The sequence below is a fragment of the Echinops telfairi genome, unplaced genomic scaffold, assembly GCF_000313985.2.
Source record: "Echinops telfairi isolate 266 unplaced genomic scaffold, ASM31398v2 ScPeMD7_655;HRSCAF=1070, whole genome shotgun sequence".
Lineage (NCBI taxonomy): Eukaryota > Metazoa > Chordata > Mammalia > Afrosoricida > Tenrecidae > Echinops > Echinops telfairi.
The window spans coordinates 16652358-16668118 of NW_022104553.1; the positions used below are offsets into that span (position 1 = coordinate 16652358).

Below are 15761 nucleotides of genomic sequence, written 5' to 3' on the forward strand. Positions count from 1 at the left end.
TCCGTCCGTCCAGTCCGTCCGTGCGCACCGACCTTGTAGACGTGCCTCCAGTTCTTGCCGTGGTCGTTGAGCCGCTTCCAGATCATGCTCATGATCTCGGAGAAGGCCACCACGTTATAGGTCAGGTCAGCGATCTCCGACATGAGGGAACTCGAGGGGCCCCAGGGGTCGTTGCTCGTGGCCTCTCGGACCTTGATCTCCGCCTCCGAGTAGTTGTGGACGATGTTCTTCATCTGGCGCCGCAGCGACGAGGTCGACATGGTGCCTGGCGAGGGGCTTGGCCCCCCGCCCGGGGCGTCAAGAGGCGACTGTGGCTGGCAGAGGGGAGCTGCAGCAAGGTCTGGCGGTCAGCGCATCTGAGGGGGAACAGGAGGGGCCTTTGGAAACACGGGTGACTGGCTCCCCACTGTGCCTCCCCAACCGTGGCCCCTTAACCTTTCAGTTCCTCATAGTTGCCCAGCTCCTTCCGGCCTTAGGGCCCCAGCTGGCCTGGCAGACAGAGCGGGTACTGAGATGGAAGGGGGGGCCCCCGGGGGCACCAGCCTTGGTCTTCTCCTCCATAGGATGGGGTGGAGGCTTGGCCAAGGTTGCCAGACAGTGCATCCTGCCTGGGGCTCTTCCCTTCTCCCGCAGGATCCCCCTCAGTGGCCCCTCCCAGGTCAGCAGGCCTGGAGGTCATGGGTTGGCTTCTCTGTCCTGATTGCATGGCTCAGGGTGGCCCTTGTGGCCCTCTGTATATGGCTTTCCCAACAGAGGAGCTGGCTGGCCCGGAAGGGCCTTGGGAAGGGCCACTCAAGGCCGGGAAGGCAGGAAGGGCGGAAGGGCAGGAAGAGCCCAGGGCAGGAAGCCTGGGGGAACGTGTTGGCTCACTGGGGACAGCCCCGCCTCCAGAGCCTGGAGGGTGGGGCTCTGAAGGCCAGTCAGCCGGAGAGGGAGATAAGGAGCCCCTGCCTGCTCCAGGCTGTGGGCCGCAGGCCGGGAAGGCATTATCTCCTTCAAGGAGCTTGCTGTCTAAGGCAGCTGCATCCAGACTAGAGGTGGTAAGGGTCTGTGGCCCGTGGGCATGAAGCAGTTCAGGCCTGGTCCAACCCCAAGATCAGGAAGGCAGAGGGAGACCCATCGAGGTCCAGCTGTCTCCACACAGGTACTGCTGTTTCAAGGAAGCGACACTAAGCGAGGAGGCTTGGGGTGTGGGAGATTGGGGGGGGGGGGGGTCAATGGGAGAAGTCTCACCTTCCAGGCAGGCCTGAAACCCCTCACACACAGCCACCACTCCTTCCCGGCCCCCCAGAGTGGGCTTAGCAGGCCTCAAAAGGGCTTCTGGGCTGAGAGGGACTAGGGAGCAAGGCTAGGCCCCTGGAAATGCAGGGGATCACCAGCCTTTGATCCCCAACCTCACCTGGGCAAAAAAAGGGGCGGGGGAGACCCAAGAAAAACCCAAAACCACACACACTCACTGCCATCCAGCACAGCCACCCGACAAGGCAGAGTGGAACAACCCCTGTGGGTTTCTGAGACTCTTACTCTTTACAGGGGCAGGGAGTTGGTGGTTTCCAAGTGCAGTGGGCCTGGCAGCATGTACCCTACACTGGCAAGAGGGAACCAGCACTGCTGCTGTAGCAGCCACCGCTGCTGTGCGCCTTAGAGTCAATGCCCTCTACTGCAGGGCAGAGCTGCGGCCCAGGGCTACTGAGACAGCCACATCTTTGTCCCACAGAGCAACTGGTGGCTGGAACCGCCGACCTTTCAATCAAACAGCTCAACCATCTGGGCCCCTAAGGAAGCCAACAGCAAGCACTCAGGTGGCTCTTACCTCTTACCAGCCTGTCCCTCACTCAGGCCTTTCCCTCCAGACAGCTCTGTGACTCACGGCCACTCACAGGAGGGGCCGGAGGGGGAACACCTTTGCTGGGGGAGGGGGGGAGGGGGGGAAACGGGGACACACACATCACTCCACCAGCCTGAACCCCACAGCAGGCTCTGTGCACTCAAGATGGGCAAGCATGGGGCCTCACCACCACCTAAGCTCCCTAGGCCACAAGGGAGAACGCAGGCCAGCTAGTCAGGCACTGGGGTGGGGGGTAGGGGGTGGGGGGGTCAGACAATTAAAGGGGACATCCAAGGCCCCAGGGAGGCCAGACACACAACACAAAGACTCCAAGACTAAGGGTCTGGGGCAGACGAGGAGAATGACCGGAAAGAGTGAGGAGCTGTGTGAACACACAAGCAGGAAGAAGGCCGGGAAAGGCAGAGACCCCGAACCTAGGAAGGCAGTGTCCTGGGACAGAGACGTCGCCCCCAAATGGGACATGACCCCACAGTGGAAATGGGGTCCGGATCCTGGACCAGGATGCTGCCACGGAGTAGGTCACTCCGTGGTAGAGTTTGTTAAGCCGGCAGAAGCCTCTCACCCAGGCGGGGACAGACAGCGGCTGTAGGAGGAAAACGGTGGCTCTGGCTGTCACTCTCATCAGAGTAGAAGGAAAACGGACAGAAGCTGTTTCCAGCTGAGCTGCAGCAGCCCAGTAGGGCTAATGGTCAGAGCCTGCCAGGGATCTTAGGAGCAGGTCCAGCAACACAATAGAAGGCAGGCAGCTTCAGGCCCTGGAATGGAACAGCAAGCACCCGAGGGAGCACCAGTTTGGCCTGGGTGCGCCAGGTCTGGGGCCCACCACGTGGGGCTGTTGGGACCCCAGGGCAGAGGCTGGGAAGGGGCGGGGTTCAGGGCTAAGATAAGTCACCTGCCAAGTAGCCGGGCTGGCCAGCAAGGGGCCCTGGGCTGCCCCGGCCTGGGAAGCGAGGTGGGGCGGCGCGGGCAGATTCCCCACCTGGGGCCTGCGGAAGGGAGGGGCCTCTGGGGCTGGGGGCGAGGTGGGCCGGGGGCCAGACGGGCAGGGAGGAAGAGGCGCTGCGGGGTGGGGGGACAGACGGGGTGGAGACAGCGAGCAGCGGAAGTCACCGCCGCGCACAGATGACAGGCGCGCGGCGACGGACGGCCGCACAGACAGAGGGGCGACGCTGGCCGGCCGCTAGGCGGGGGCCGCCGGACTGACGGACACAAAGGCCGCAGGAGCAGTCCAGAGCCGACCTGAGGCAACCTGCCCGCCCGCCCCACTCGCGCTCACCTCGGCCCCTCACGCCGAGCTCCGGGGGGTCATGGCGGTCAAGCCCCTGCCCCAGCTCGGCCTCCGTGTCGCGGCGGCGGCAGCGCGCTCGGGCGTTCGCGCGGACGCTTCGGGGGCCGCACGCCGACCGGCCCGCCGGCCCGCCGCCCGGGACGGGGCGCAGAGAGCCGGGCGGGGGAGGGGAGCCGCCGAGCGGACGGGAAGCAACCGAAGGAGACGGACCGGAAGCGGAAGTGACCCTGGGCCCGGCCTCCCAGCGAGGCGCCTGCGCGGTTGCCCCGGCCAAGCCTTACGCACAAGCACTTCCGCCGTGACCTCACTTCCGGCCCCGCCGCCGCGGGTTCCACTTAGGGCCCAAGGGGACACCCGCTCCCCACCATCGGGTACAATGGGCGGTGACGGGAGCTGTCACGCGCCGTCCGGGGAGGGGCGGAGGACTAGCCAGTCCAGGCGGTCCTCCCGCTAAGCACTACCCTCGGCTGAGGGCGAGGCCAGAGACAGACGGCCAGCTCCGTGAAGTAAAATACAACAAAATGTTTAATGAGCAAATTCGTCTTAGCAAATATGAAATTGCCACAGGGGCCGGGGCACGAGGCGGGCACAGGTCTGGGAGACTAAAGGGGTCAACTACGTTTAAGAAACCGGGGCTTGGGGAGGAGGAGGGCGAGGTCGCGGGGCAGGAGCTGTGGTCCTGGGGGGTTGGGGGCGCACCGGGGGCCAGGCAACAAAATTCAAAATCGTTTGGCCATAAAATATAAACACGCTATGTTCCTACCATGGGCGGGGTGGGAGCAAGGGGCAGCTGAGGGGGAGGGGCGTGGGGTCCTAACCCGCCATGTGCCCTCGGCCACTCTTGACCACTGCCCGCTCCCTCCCCCACCCCGCCCCCCATCGCTGCCATTCCAGTTGCTTCGTTGCTGCTCCTCTCCCCAAGTTTTGTCTGTCGGGTCTTCTGCGGGGCAGCAGAGACCGGCCCCTAGGCCCAGCCCGCCGCCCCGCACGCCGAGCTGTGCGCCGCCTGTCTCTACCAGAAGTCCCGGCGGTGGTAGGAGTCCGGGTCACAGTACTTGGTGACGACCACTCGGTTGGCGAACTTACGGCCAGTCAGGCCCTGCATGGCTTTCTGACAGTCAAACACGGAGGTGAACTCCACAAAGATCTGCCGGACAAGAAGCGGGATCAAGATCAGGGCCCCGAGGGGCAGGCCGGCTAACCAGGCCCCAACCCTGCGCAGGTTTGTGAGCGGTTCACCCAAACATCCCCCGAGAGCCCTGGATCACGGATCCGAACCACAGGTATCTTCACGGGGAGAATGCTGGGGAATGTGGAGGGAAGGTCCTGCCAGGCAGACAAGGGGGTCCAGGGGACACAGACACGGAGATGAGAAATAGCCCCCCAGCTGTAATGCGGTCGGGTCGCAGAGAACCTTGAAGCACAGGATGGAATAGGCTCCACCAGCAGCTTACAGGAAAGGGGTGGGGGGGCGGGACACAACACCGCACAATGCGTTTCATCCAGTGCTCCAGTGTGTGGAACAGTCAGTCTACAGAACAAATGACCTCATGTGTCGCCAACATAGCTGGGCAGGGTGGGCGGTAGACCTGGTAGAATCAGTAAACACTGGGACCCTTGTTGGATGGCTGCAGGACCAGTAAGCTGTAAAGACTGAAGGGCTCAGTAAGGGCCCAAGACAGACAGGGCCATAGTGTCTGTTGGCTTCAGTCACACCAGCCTTGGCAGGAGGACACACTGAGCAGACACAGCTGGGTAGGGGTGCCCCAGCACCAGCCTCAAAGAGACTTGACCAGCCTGAAAAAGGTTCAGGATCTCTACTTTTGTACACAGGCTGACCTCAGCCGAGCAATGCATGGCGCGCACACACACACAAAAAAAAAAAATTGGGGGGGAGGAGGGGTGCACAGAAAAGGGTGTTTACACTGTACTGTCACCTAAGTGTACAAACAGCACATGAAGATGTGAAAGGTTGTGTACCACTGTAAGCAGGCCACTCTCCAAGCAGGCTTGGCACAGAGCTAACTACAAGGCGGGAAACACTCTGCAAAGAGTCACACTTGTAAGGCCTGGCGGTGACAACTTGACCTAGATTACAGTCAGACAGCCAATGAGCAGTCATTTCTAGGAGCCCTGGTGGCGCAGTGTTTAGGGGCTCAGGGTTCCAAGCTGGACTCATCCGCAGCTCCTAAGGAGAAAGACAGCCGTGGAGGGCTGTTCTACCCTGTCCTACAAACTTGCTCCGAGTGAAAAATTACAACAGGGTTTGGAGCCCATTCTGTTTGGTGTCAGTAAGTTGCACAAGTATAAAAACGGAGTTGGCAGAAATCACGTGATCATAGGTACTCCTAACAAGGACAGACGGCTGTGGCGGCGACCTCGCTTGTGTTCCTTGCTTTGGCGCCTAGGGCCAGGGCTTCATGGGACATCCCAGCAAACTGGCCTAATGCCATGCTCAGTGTTTCTGTTCCACCTCTTAGTTCTAATACTACCTGCAGTCTTAAAGTGTGCAGACAGCCATTCAAGAAACAACTGGTCTCTTGGCCTGATCAGCAGAGGAGAGGCAGCCAGGGAAATAGACAGGGAACCAAACTGCCTCCACCAACCACCACTTTTGTCCTTTGCTATGAAATCAGAAAAACTGGATGATGCCCGGCTACCATTACTGAACAGTTTTGCTCAAAGATTCCATAGAAGAAACCTCACCAATGGTGGCAGAATGATTTTTCTGGAGCCTCGGAGGCTGATAGACTCCTGAACTACAGCCCCAAGTTCATCTTTAAAGCTTAAACAGGATTTATCCCCTGAAGTGATCTTAAAACTAAAATTTGGCTTCACTGATAAAGAACATTGGCCATGAGCAAGGTGCTTCACTGTGGTCTACCACAGCGACTGGGCACAAGGCAGGAACCTGTGGGGCTCCAAGGGCGTCCCCAACTCCACTCAGTGGTCCAGCAGACAAGGTTGAACTGGTGTACGTGCTCAACCAGGAAGTACATCTAAAATAATAAGGATGAGGATGGGAAGAGCAGTGAAAACACAGCACAAGGAAAATACGTGGGACTTGGAAGGCAGGCCAAGCAGCCAAGTCTGATCCTGCCTCACAGCTAAGGGCTGCTGCGCCAAGCTGCACCAGGCGGACCCTGTGCAGAGGAGGAGGAGGAGCCAGGTCCGACATGGCAGGCCCACAAAGGTGTGTGTGTGGGGGGGGGGTTTGTGTGGCTTCAGCAGGGCACAGGACACACCACACACAAAGGGACCGTCAAGGCAGGCACATGCACACACATAAGGACTCGCATGCCCCAAGCAAAGTGCTGGGTGGGGGGGCGCTGACCTTTCCGCAGCCGGGCACCTCGACGCCATCCACGGGCCGGGGGATCTCGATGGACTTGACCAGGCCATACTTGCTGCACTCATCACGCACGTCCTCCACGATCTCCTCGTACTCCTCGTCGTCCAGCAGCTCCTCAGGCAGCACCATGTTCATGAGGCACAGCACCTCAGTAGGGTGGCCGCCCATCTGCACCTGGGAGCTCATGAGCCCGGGGACTTGCAGGGTCACGGGCGTCTGGTTGATGGTGCTCTGTGGGCAGAGGGAGCATCGGTCACAGGGGGCCCGGGCACCCCCCGCCCAGCCTCCCTCTCTAACGGCCCGTCCCCGGGGTCCCTCTAGCAATGGAAGATGACGTGCCGGGGGGCTCACCAGCGTGGCATTCTTGGCGCCCACACTCGCCCGCTGGACCAGCAGCTTCTTGTCACCTAGCTGCATACCGTTCAACCCAGCAATGGCCTGGGGGCAAGAGGGGAGTCAGGGGGCAGTCTCACCCAACCCCACCCCCCTCAACCTGTTTCCTCATCCTACATGCTTGGGTCACAAGACACACCCCCTTCCTTCCCCATCCCAGACGTCCCAGTGCCCAGACCTACCTGGTCCGTGACGTTGATGTCCACGTACTCACAGAAGGCATAGCCCTTGGAGAGCCCTGTGGCGCTGTCTTTAACCAGGTTGAACGCTTTAAGGGGCCCAAATGATGTCAGTAGCTCCTTCACCTGCATAGAGCCATGATAACATCAGTGTTGGGGGGGAGTGGGGGATGTAGGGGTGGTGGTCAGGGGGTGGTAGCTGGGGGAGGCAGGGGACTCACCTGGTCGTCATTCAGGTAGTTGGGTAAGCCCCCGATGAAAAGCTTGTGGGCAGAGTCAGGGACCACAGTGGACACAACTCCTGCGGGGAGAGAGGGAGCGATTCAAACCCCCCCCCCCACCCACATAGAACCTGCAGAGTACCCCGCCCCTGGCACACAGGAGACCCGGCCGACACACCCCGACAAGATAGGCCTTCTCCAGGAGCCCGCCCGGGAGACGTCCCAAATGGCCCCAAGACATTGGCAGGTGAAGGATGCCAACTCCTGATGGCAGACGGGCGAAAGGGGCCCCGCCCAAGGTCACACAGACCCAAGTTCACTCTCATCCTGGCCCTGGGTGCCCTCAGCAGGTCACTCTCGCAGTGGTCTGCCTCATCCTACTGGCCCATATCCTTCGGCCTCCTGCCTCCTGGTTCTTTCCTGCCTACTCACAACTGACACCAAGCCACCCCACTCAGCGGCTGAAGTGTCTAACATCACAGTACATCCCTGAAAAGCAGCTGTCCCACTATCCCCACGGATCTGTACTCAAGGAGGCACTGCTTCCTATCCAAGGTCCCCAAGTGCTGATGACCACCCTCATTAACAACCAAGACCCAGTGACCCAGACCCTCAGCCTGTGCCTGCAGCTGCTCACACGCATGCACGCACATACTCACTCTCTCTGTGACAGGCGTCCCGTGTGCTGCACACTGGGACACACACCCCCCCCCAGCTGCTATGAGGTGGGCAACCCCTACACATGCACTACAACCCCAAGGGTCCCACTGGACCTCCAACCACAGCTGCAGAGGGATGCGTGCGCCGTGTAGTCCAACTCTGCCTTGAGCTGCAGTGCCCCCACCCCCGGGGAAATGCTGCTGGGCCCCAGTGGGCTGTGGGGCCACAGGAGACCTGCTCTGGGGAACGGAGACTTTCCACCTTCACTTCCCAGGAGTCTAGGGTTCTCCTCTCCAGAACCACCCATGCACCCTCTGACAGCCCCGGTTTCCTGAGATCACCTCATGTTCCCTACTCAAACTGCAGCTTTAGTACCTTAGGTCACCAGACATCTGACTGCCCACCCCGCCCCCACCGCCCCAAAAATTCAAGATGGGGCTTCAGAGGACTGGGGGTGGGGGGTGGATTTTCACCGTCTCCACACTAACTGGGAAGCGGTCCCTGCTGTAACCCTAACCCTGCTGCTTTTAAAAGGGGCGCGGGGACTGGTCATGGGCTCGGGCAGGTCCCTGGCTCGCTGGTGCTGGAGATTACCGAGCATGCAGTCCTCAACACCCGCCGCACTGTGGGGCATCTACACTGCCCCTGAAGGGCACCACCCTCCCTTTCCCCCCCACTCGGAGCAAGACGACCCCAGAGCTTCGGGCCTTTAGACACCCCTGGAACTGAACTCAGCCCCAAACTCTGTCAAAGGCCCAAGAGGCCTAGAAGGGAAGCAGACACTTCGGAGCAATCATCCAGGGAGAAAGCGCAATGGGCAGGGCACTCAGGGAGGAAGGAGAATGGAAAACAGAGCCGGGAAAAGTGGGGAACTGTGCTGTCGTACTGTGGGAACAGCCCACAGTCGGGGTCACAGCCCACCAGCTGTGAACTGCTGACACTCACCCAACCTGCCAGGTTAAACGTTCACCCCGAGGAAACCCAAAAACTAATCTCACCAACCCAAAGCAACCATTCGGGACAGGGTGTGTGAGTGCTCCCCACGGCTGCTGAGCAGTAACTCTAGAGCAGCGGGCGGGTGTGCACTGCTCACCTTGTAACCTTCTCTGCCAGAGGCTCCTCCCCCAGCTCTCAGCGTGAAAGACAAACCACTGAGGGCAGCCACGCGGAAGCAGCAGCTGCCAGCACCACCACCACACACAGAGGCGGGCGGAGTGGGGGCGTTGCACGCCCTGGCGCAAGGCCTCCACAAGTCACTCGTGGCTGCAGTCCTCACCACAGCAGGGTCAGCAACCTTCCCTGCCAAGGCCTGGGTCTGTGCTGAGCCTGGGCTGCGCATGCAGCCAGTAGCCACGGCACAGCCCTGTGCCAATAAAACTTGACTTACAAAACCCCACTTGGTCCCTGGGTGGGAACTGGCTGCCCCGATACTAAACCGACGGACTAGGCAATCCCTCTTCCACACTCAGAGCCACACCTGGCAGCCCGCAGCGAGCCTCCAAGAGCACTCAGGACTCCCTGGGAGAGGGGCACAAGGAAACCACAAGTCTTGAGCAAATCAGAGAAAAGGCCATCCAAGACACATGCAAACCCCCAATGGACGAAGGGACCCTGTGACGTCCAGCCTCCATGGCAAGACCTACAAGCAAGCGCCAAGCACAGGTCTCTAGAAGGGATGGAAATAGGTCTGGATCAAGTGAGAGACAAGACCCCAAACATAAAACCTACCCAAAATAGGGTTGCCATAAGCCAAGACTAAATCTGGACTCTATCGCCCATCCCAATCACAGGTGGCCCACAAGGTAAGGTGAGCGCCACCACCAAGGGTTGGGAGCACCTTGGCTAATGGGCATCTGAGATAGGCACCATGTGCCCAAGGCAGAGGCCAAAGGGCAGGAAGGTTGGCAGAGGAAGGGACCGGGGGAGAAGTGGATAAAGAGAAGGCACACAGCGGAGATGGTGACTGACGACGTGAAACCGAATGCGGGCAAATCACTGAACAGGAAGAAAACTGACCAGCCGCCAGTTCATCCGGTTACCCAAAAATAACGTGCAGCTGGCCTGAGATGGGTAAGGGAGAGACGGGCATGCGCACACGCACATGCACACGCACACACACACAAACATCCATCTGGGCACCCAGACTGCAGCAGGTCAGTGTGTACTGGGCCTCTAATGCCCTGGTGTGATGGCAAGAACGTCCAGGGCCCAATGTTTCGTTACCCTCTAAGGGGTCCCCAGGAGAAGCCCAAGTTCTCCTAGATCCCAGGGGCCTGGCTAGCTCCACCCCAACACCCAGAGCAGGCAACACAGGGCTCTGCTGGGGCCAGGACGGGAGACTCCTCGTTTGTGGAAATGGCGTGGAGTTCAAAGGGTGGCGCCGTACGAGCTGTGCTGGCAGCGCCCGCCAGGCCCGGGCAGGCAGCCTCTGGTCGGTGGCAGCCGAGCGGAGGGAGGGAGGGAGCGGTCCCAGCGGGGCCGTGAAGCTGAAAGCATGTACTACCTGGCCCTGGAAGGACAGAGCGTGCCGAGCCGTCACTGTACAGTCCACCGGCCAGGCCTGCAGGGAATGGGCCCAGAGCACAGGATTCAAGGGGCGCGGGAAGGCAGACGGCGTCCACGCGCCAGGCCCCACACCGAGCTCTGCCGACACCGCACTGCTCGCACCCACGCACGTTCACCCGTTACACACGCAGGTATGCATGTTCACACCCACTCACACAGTAGGTTCATGAACTCCCTCCTGTGATGAAATCACGCGGCCTGCCCAGGGGCCCAGAGCCAGGCGGCCTCAGAGTGGGCACAGGACCCCAACTGCCAGCAGACAGCCGCCACCCCCTTCCAGCCTGGCCGGGCAGCTCTACCAGTCTCAATGCGGGCAACGCCCCCACCCCAAGACCCTCTGAAAGAACTCCTCTCCAGGTGGGCCCTCCCAGGGGCTCCGAGGGCACCCCACTCACCGGGCACATAGACGGAGGGGTTCTCCGACATGCCAGGCAGAGGCTGGTAGTCATGTGGTCTGCGGATCTTCAGCGACTGACCCTGGAAGATGATGCCGTCGAAGGCCATGGCCTGGGTGGTCTCATCCACTGAGCGGAACTGCAAGAGGGAGGAAGGGTGAGGAGACAGGGCCAGGCAGGCACCCCAGGCTCCGGGGACAAACACTGCCAGTGGCCCGGGGTGGCTCGTAGAGACGGGAGCACTGCTACTGAGAACTGCCCTCACCCCTCCCAGTTTGAGGACCCAGGAGGGCGTGTCCAGTCCAGGCAGCATGGCCAGGGCAGAGCCGTGGGCTGCGTGCACTGAAAGGTGTGAGAAAGGGAGGGAAGGCAGCCCCAACGTGGCGACGGGTCCTCTCCTACCACCTGACTCACCTCCAGAAATGCAAAGTTCTTGTCCTGGTTGATCTGCACAGCCAGGACTGGGTTTCCAGGGGCCTGTGTCAGGCCGCCCAAGCGCATCTGGGCGTTGAAGAAGTCCATCATGGCCTCCTACAGCGGGAAGAGGAGACGGGGCAGGGAGGGGTGGAGAGAGGAGGGGGGTGAGAGAGGGAGACACAGAGGGGTGTGGGGGCAAAGGGGGAGGGCAAGGGAGGGCAAAGAGCCCGTGGAACATGATAGGGCGGGGGTGGTCGAGAGTGGAAAGGGAAGGAGGGCACAAGGTGGCACAGCGGCCAGACGGCAGGGGACCGGCATGGACACGAGGGGGGGACGGACATACAGCACAGAGAGGCCAGGCACAGAGGGACGCAAGGGACACACACAGAGGAGAGAAGAAGAGGAAGGGTGGGGACGAACTCAAAGCAGGCAGGAGCCAGGGAGCGCCAGGGGCAGAGAAAGACAGCAGGTGAACAGACGGACGGGCAGACACAGGGGACACACGGCGCGAGACAGCACACGCGGCGTGGCAGAGGTAGACAGAGACAGAGAGAGGAGGTGAGAGTGGGGGCGGGGGAGGAGGAGAGAAGAGTGATGTGGAGGGGTCTGGCCCTGGAGTCCGGGGGCTGGTTTATCAAACGTAGCAAAGTGCAGGTTGAGAAAGTCAGAATGGGCCTTACTTGCCTTCGACGATGGTAGCAAACTTTTTGTTGCTACGAGGGATCTCAGCCCCACAATATTTCACTTTAAAGAGAAATGGAAACAACTCTTTGATCTCGGGATTCTTGGGGGGCCATGGGAAGGGGTGGGGAGAGGGATGGGGAGGAGAGGGCGGGGAGGGGAGGGAAGGGAGGAGGTCGGGGCGATCGAAACCAGAGAGCAGCGACCACGGGAGGGAGAGGATGGGACAGGCCAGAGGGAGGCGTGTCAGAGAAGCAAGAGGGCAGCGTGCGTCTGTGTCTGTGTGCGCCGTGTCTGCGTCTCCCCCGTCTCTCCGAGGGTGGTCACTTATGTGTGCGCTGGAGCCCTGGGGGCCGAGGAGGGTGGGGGAGGGCAGATGGGGGAGGGGAGAGGAGGGGGAGGGAAAGGGCCACCCCCAGCCCGGCCCCTGGCTGGCTCAACTCCATCCGTCCGTCTGGGAGGGGGCCGGGGGGTCTTGCAGGAGCAGAGTCTGACCCGTGCAGGTTGAGGGGAAGGGTCGGGGAGGGGGAGAGGGAGGACCAGGGGCAGGGCAGTACCTCAGTGATGCCAAAGGGGATGTTTCCCACATAAAGGCGTCGGGCCTGTCTGGTCATCTGGCTGCCGACCACAGGCACCGGTGTTGGGGTCACAGCCAGGCCATCGGGGGTCATGGTGGGAAGCAGGGCAGTGGCCGGGATCTGACCCGCAGCTTGAAGAAAGTGGGGCAGCATTAATGAGAGCAGCACCCTGAGGCGCAGCAGGAACCCAGCACTGCCACCCGCTCCCAGGACCCATCCTGAGGCCCCCTCAGACAGAGGCCTCATCCCCCAGGCATCAGGGCTCCCATCGAGCCTGCGGCCTACCTTGCATGGCCTTGTACTGCATGGGCGTGATGTGCTCGAAGCCAGGCGGGGGCACGTCCCAGTACTTCCGAACCTTCTTCTTCTTCTCATGGCGAGGGGAGCGGCTGGGAGCAGGAGGGCACCTTAGTCTGACCAAGTCCAGCCCATGTGTCCCTGGGTCCTCCCGCCCCCACCCGATCAGCTGGGGGGGGGAACTGTGCAGGACAGATTGGGGCTGGGAGGGGACGTGGGGGGGGCAGGTATGCTCAGCTCACATCAGTCCACCATGCTCCTCTTTAGCGCCTCTGGTCAAAGGTTTGCTGGGGGACCGGGAGAGAAAGGTGTGGGGAAGGGTGATGAGGGATCATCTTCCCCAAACACCTCCACCCCCACCCACACACACAGGACACTGAGCCTCAGGGATAGGCAAGCACCCCTCAGCCCTGCCACCACCCCCCCCACTGCTCCCACCCAAAACAACGGCAGAAGACAGACCACTCCAGCCCTGCCCACCCAAATAGGACGGACAGAGAACCAAGGGAAAGCTTGGGAGAGTGATAACGGACCAACAACCCTCCCAGGCCACCCAGTCACAGGAGACGAGACAGAGCCCACGAGACAGGGCACCATGGGGCCCTGCACAGAGTCCCAGTCTGTCCTGTCCCCAGAGCAGGCCAGACGGGAGCCCCTGCCCTGCTGGCAGCACCCTACCTGCGCCGCCGCCTGTCCCTGGAGGCGCTGCGCTGGTCCCGGTTGCGGCGGTCCCGGCTGCGGCTCCTCCTCTTGCGGTCCCGGCTGCGAGAGCGGCTGTGGCTGCGCTTCCGGTGGCGGTTCTCCTTGTCCCGTTCTGGGAGGGAGGGGGGTGTTGAGGCTTACTGACACCACCCCACCCGGGCACGGAGGCGGAAGTCTCTGAGGGGGCAGGGATGGAAGCTGGGGACAGAGTACCCCACCCTCGCAGCTGGCCACAAGGGGTCAGGTGCCATGCGGGACCAGATACCTTGTGCAGCGGGAAACTCAAGCCTGTCCCAGTCCCTGTCCCACTGAGTGAATAATGTAGGACCCAGCTCACCTTTCAGAACAGGCAGGGATGTCCAGGTTCCCAGAGCCAAGCCCAGGGTGGGTGCCCAACTCCAGTCCCTCCCCCTTGCAAGCCCCAGAGCCAAGGGGCCAGTAGTGGGGAATTCTGGGGGGTTTCTACCAACCCCAGCAGGCTGGCTGCCCTTAGGGAATCCTGAGCCTTCAGTCAAGTGGGCTTGAGGGCTAGGGAGCACTCCCTAGAAGGGAAGGCGCTGGCAGGGACCCTCCCTTCCTCACTGAGCTCAGGTGGCAGCTCTGACTTATCCCAAGTCAGACAGCAGGGTGATGGCAAGGTCTGCACCTGGTGACCACCCAGACTCAGAGACCGGCACCCCGTACACAAGTGATGGGCAGAAAGACCTGGGTGACAGGTGGGTTACAAGGCTCCCACTCCAGAGGGGCATGTAAGTGAAGCCAGGCCTTTCTCCCAAACAGGTCTCCCCTGGACTGAAGGGCAAGGTGAGCTGCAGGGGGAAAGGACAGGACACAAAACTCACAAGGGCTCTACAGGCCAAGGGTGGGTGTTTCCACAGAAAAAGCAATGCAAGGGTTCGCCCTGGGGCAGCAGTGGGAGCCCGCAGCAGACACCCCTTTCCCTTCCATTCCTGCTCAGACCCTCTAAGGGGGAGCCCAGAACCTGGGAAACAGGCATGTTACATAGGCCACCCCGAAGCTCTAACCAAGGACCAGCTGAGTGAGAATCAAGCCTCAATTTCCTCCTCTGCCAGGGAATGACAGCGTTTCTGCCACCCCAGCATAGGGCTCTTGGGAAACACTGACAAAAGCTGAACTCTGGCTACCACCACTACCACACTCATCATCCTCTCAGACCTCCCTCAAACCCAGGGAGAAAAATGTGACTGTCTGCCACTGGACCACTAACCACAAGGTCTGCAGTTTGAAACCAAGAGCCGCTCCTTAGGGCACGACTGCCAAGCCTGAGCCAGCCACTTGCCAACACCTGTGGGGTTCTAAGATCACAGAAGCAGATCCTTCTGTCTTGCACAGCTCCAACCAGGGACAGTGTCTCTGATGGTCAGCACTGTCCAGCACCAAACACCCACCCCAGGTCCTCAGCACTGCCAGGGCCTCTGATTGTTCACCCGAAAAAAACCAAAGACAAGGAAGACCCAGGACACCAAAAAGACCCACTAACCACTGCTGAGGACTGGGTGGGGTGGGGGGTGGGGGCCAGCGGAAAGGCAACGTGCCACGTGCTTGGCTCTGACCACCCACAGGCTCTACCTGGGGGCACCTTCCTCTGGCCACTACAATCAGCGCCTCACAAAGTGACGTTCCCACGACGCCCTCGGGGCCCCTGCTCTCTCCGTTAGGCCAAGTGACACGGACGTTTCGTGCCCCGAGGTTGGGCATAGGCCAGGATTCCCAGCCCATCCCAGCTAGAGGTGAAACGAGGGGGCGAGGGGGCAGACTCCCCACTGTGCTGTGGTCGGGGGTGCAAACGCCCAGGTGAGCGCATGGAGTGGGCACTCAGGCTCGCGACGATCGGGCAGGTGAGGTGCACACGCAACGGGCGCCTCGCAACCCTGGGAGCCGGCCCGGCGCCCCCGCCTCCCCGCGGCGCTGCCCTCGTCCACGTGAAGAAGCTATTGGGGTGGCTCCCCGCCGCAAACCTCCCAACCGCCATTTTGGAAACAAAGGGGGCGTGGAGACGGGGGCTGTGGGCCCGACCGGAAGCGGAAGTGCCAAGACAGCGGGAGAAAAAGCCGGGATTACGGAATCTAATCCGGTCTACTTAATGGAACGACGAAAATGATCAAAACCAAGCTTTGGGTCCCGGAAAGGGAACAGGCTCACGCCCCGGGTCCCCGTTCCGCC

General features: G+C 61.2%; 2 protein-coding genes across 3 annotated transcripts in view; both read right to left on the reverse strand.

Annotated features, from left to right (window-relative positions):
- EPN1 (epsin 1) overlaps positions 1-3195 on the reverse strand; it is a 15230-nt gene extending 12035 nt beyond the window's left edge. For both annotated transcript variants that reach the window (XM_045292324.1, XM_004715651.2), the window contains exons 1-2: positions 3126-3195; positions 33-356 (exon numbers count right to left, since the gene is read on the reverse strand). In XM_045292324.1, coding sequence (XP_045148259.1) covers positions 33-260 — 228 coding nt within the window. In that variant the 5' untranslated portion in view covers positions 261-356; positions 3126-3195. The remainder of the gene's footprint in view (positions 1-32; positions 357-3125) is intronic.
- Positions 3196-3644: 449 nt separating this feature from the next.
- U2AF2 (U2 small nuclear RNA auxiliary factor 2) overlaps positions 3645-15761 on the reverse strand; it is a 13527-nt gene continuing 1410 nt past the window's right edge. Inside the window, exons 2-13 of the mRNA XM_045292378.1 lie at positions 13554-13689; positions 13118-13162; positions 12864-12967; positions 12558-12709; positions 11317-11433; positions 10903-11041; positions 10446-10502; positions 7283-7362; positions 7065-7187; positions 6829-6927; positions 6472-6720; positions 3645-4284 (exon numbers count right to left, since the gene is read on the reverse strand). Of these exons, the coding sequence (XP_045148313.1) occupies positions 4150-4284; positions 6472-6720; positions 6829-6927; positions 7065-7187; positions 7283-7362; positions 10446-10502; positions 10903-11041; positions 11317-11433; positions 12558-12709; positions 12864-12967; positions 13118-13162; positions 13554-13689 (1436 nt within the window). The 3' untranslated portion in view covers positions 3645-4149. The remainder of the gene's footprint in view (positions 4285-6471; positions 6721-6828; positions 6928-7064; positions 7188-7282; positions 7363-10445; positions 10503-10902; positions 11042-11316; positions 11434-12557; positions 12710-12863; positions 12968-13117; positions 13163-13553; positions 13690-15761) is intronic.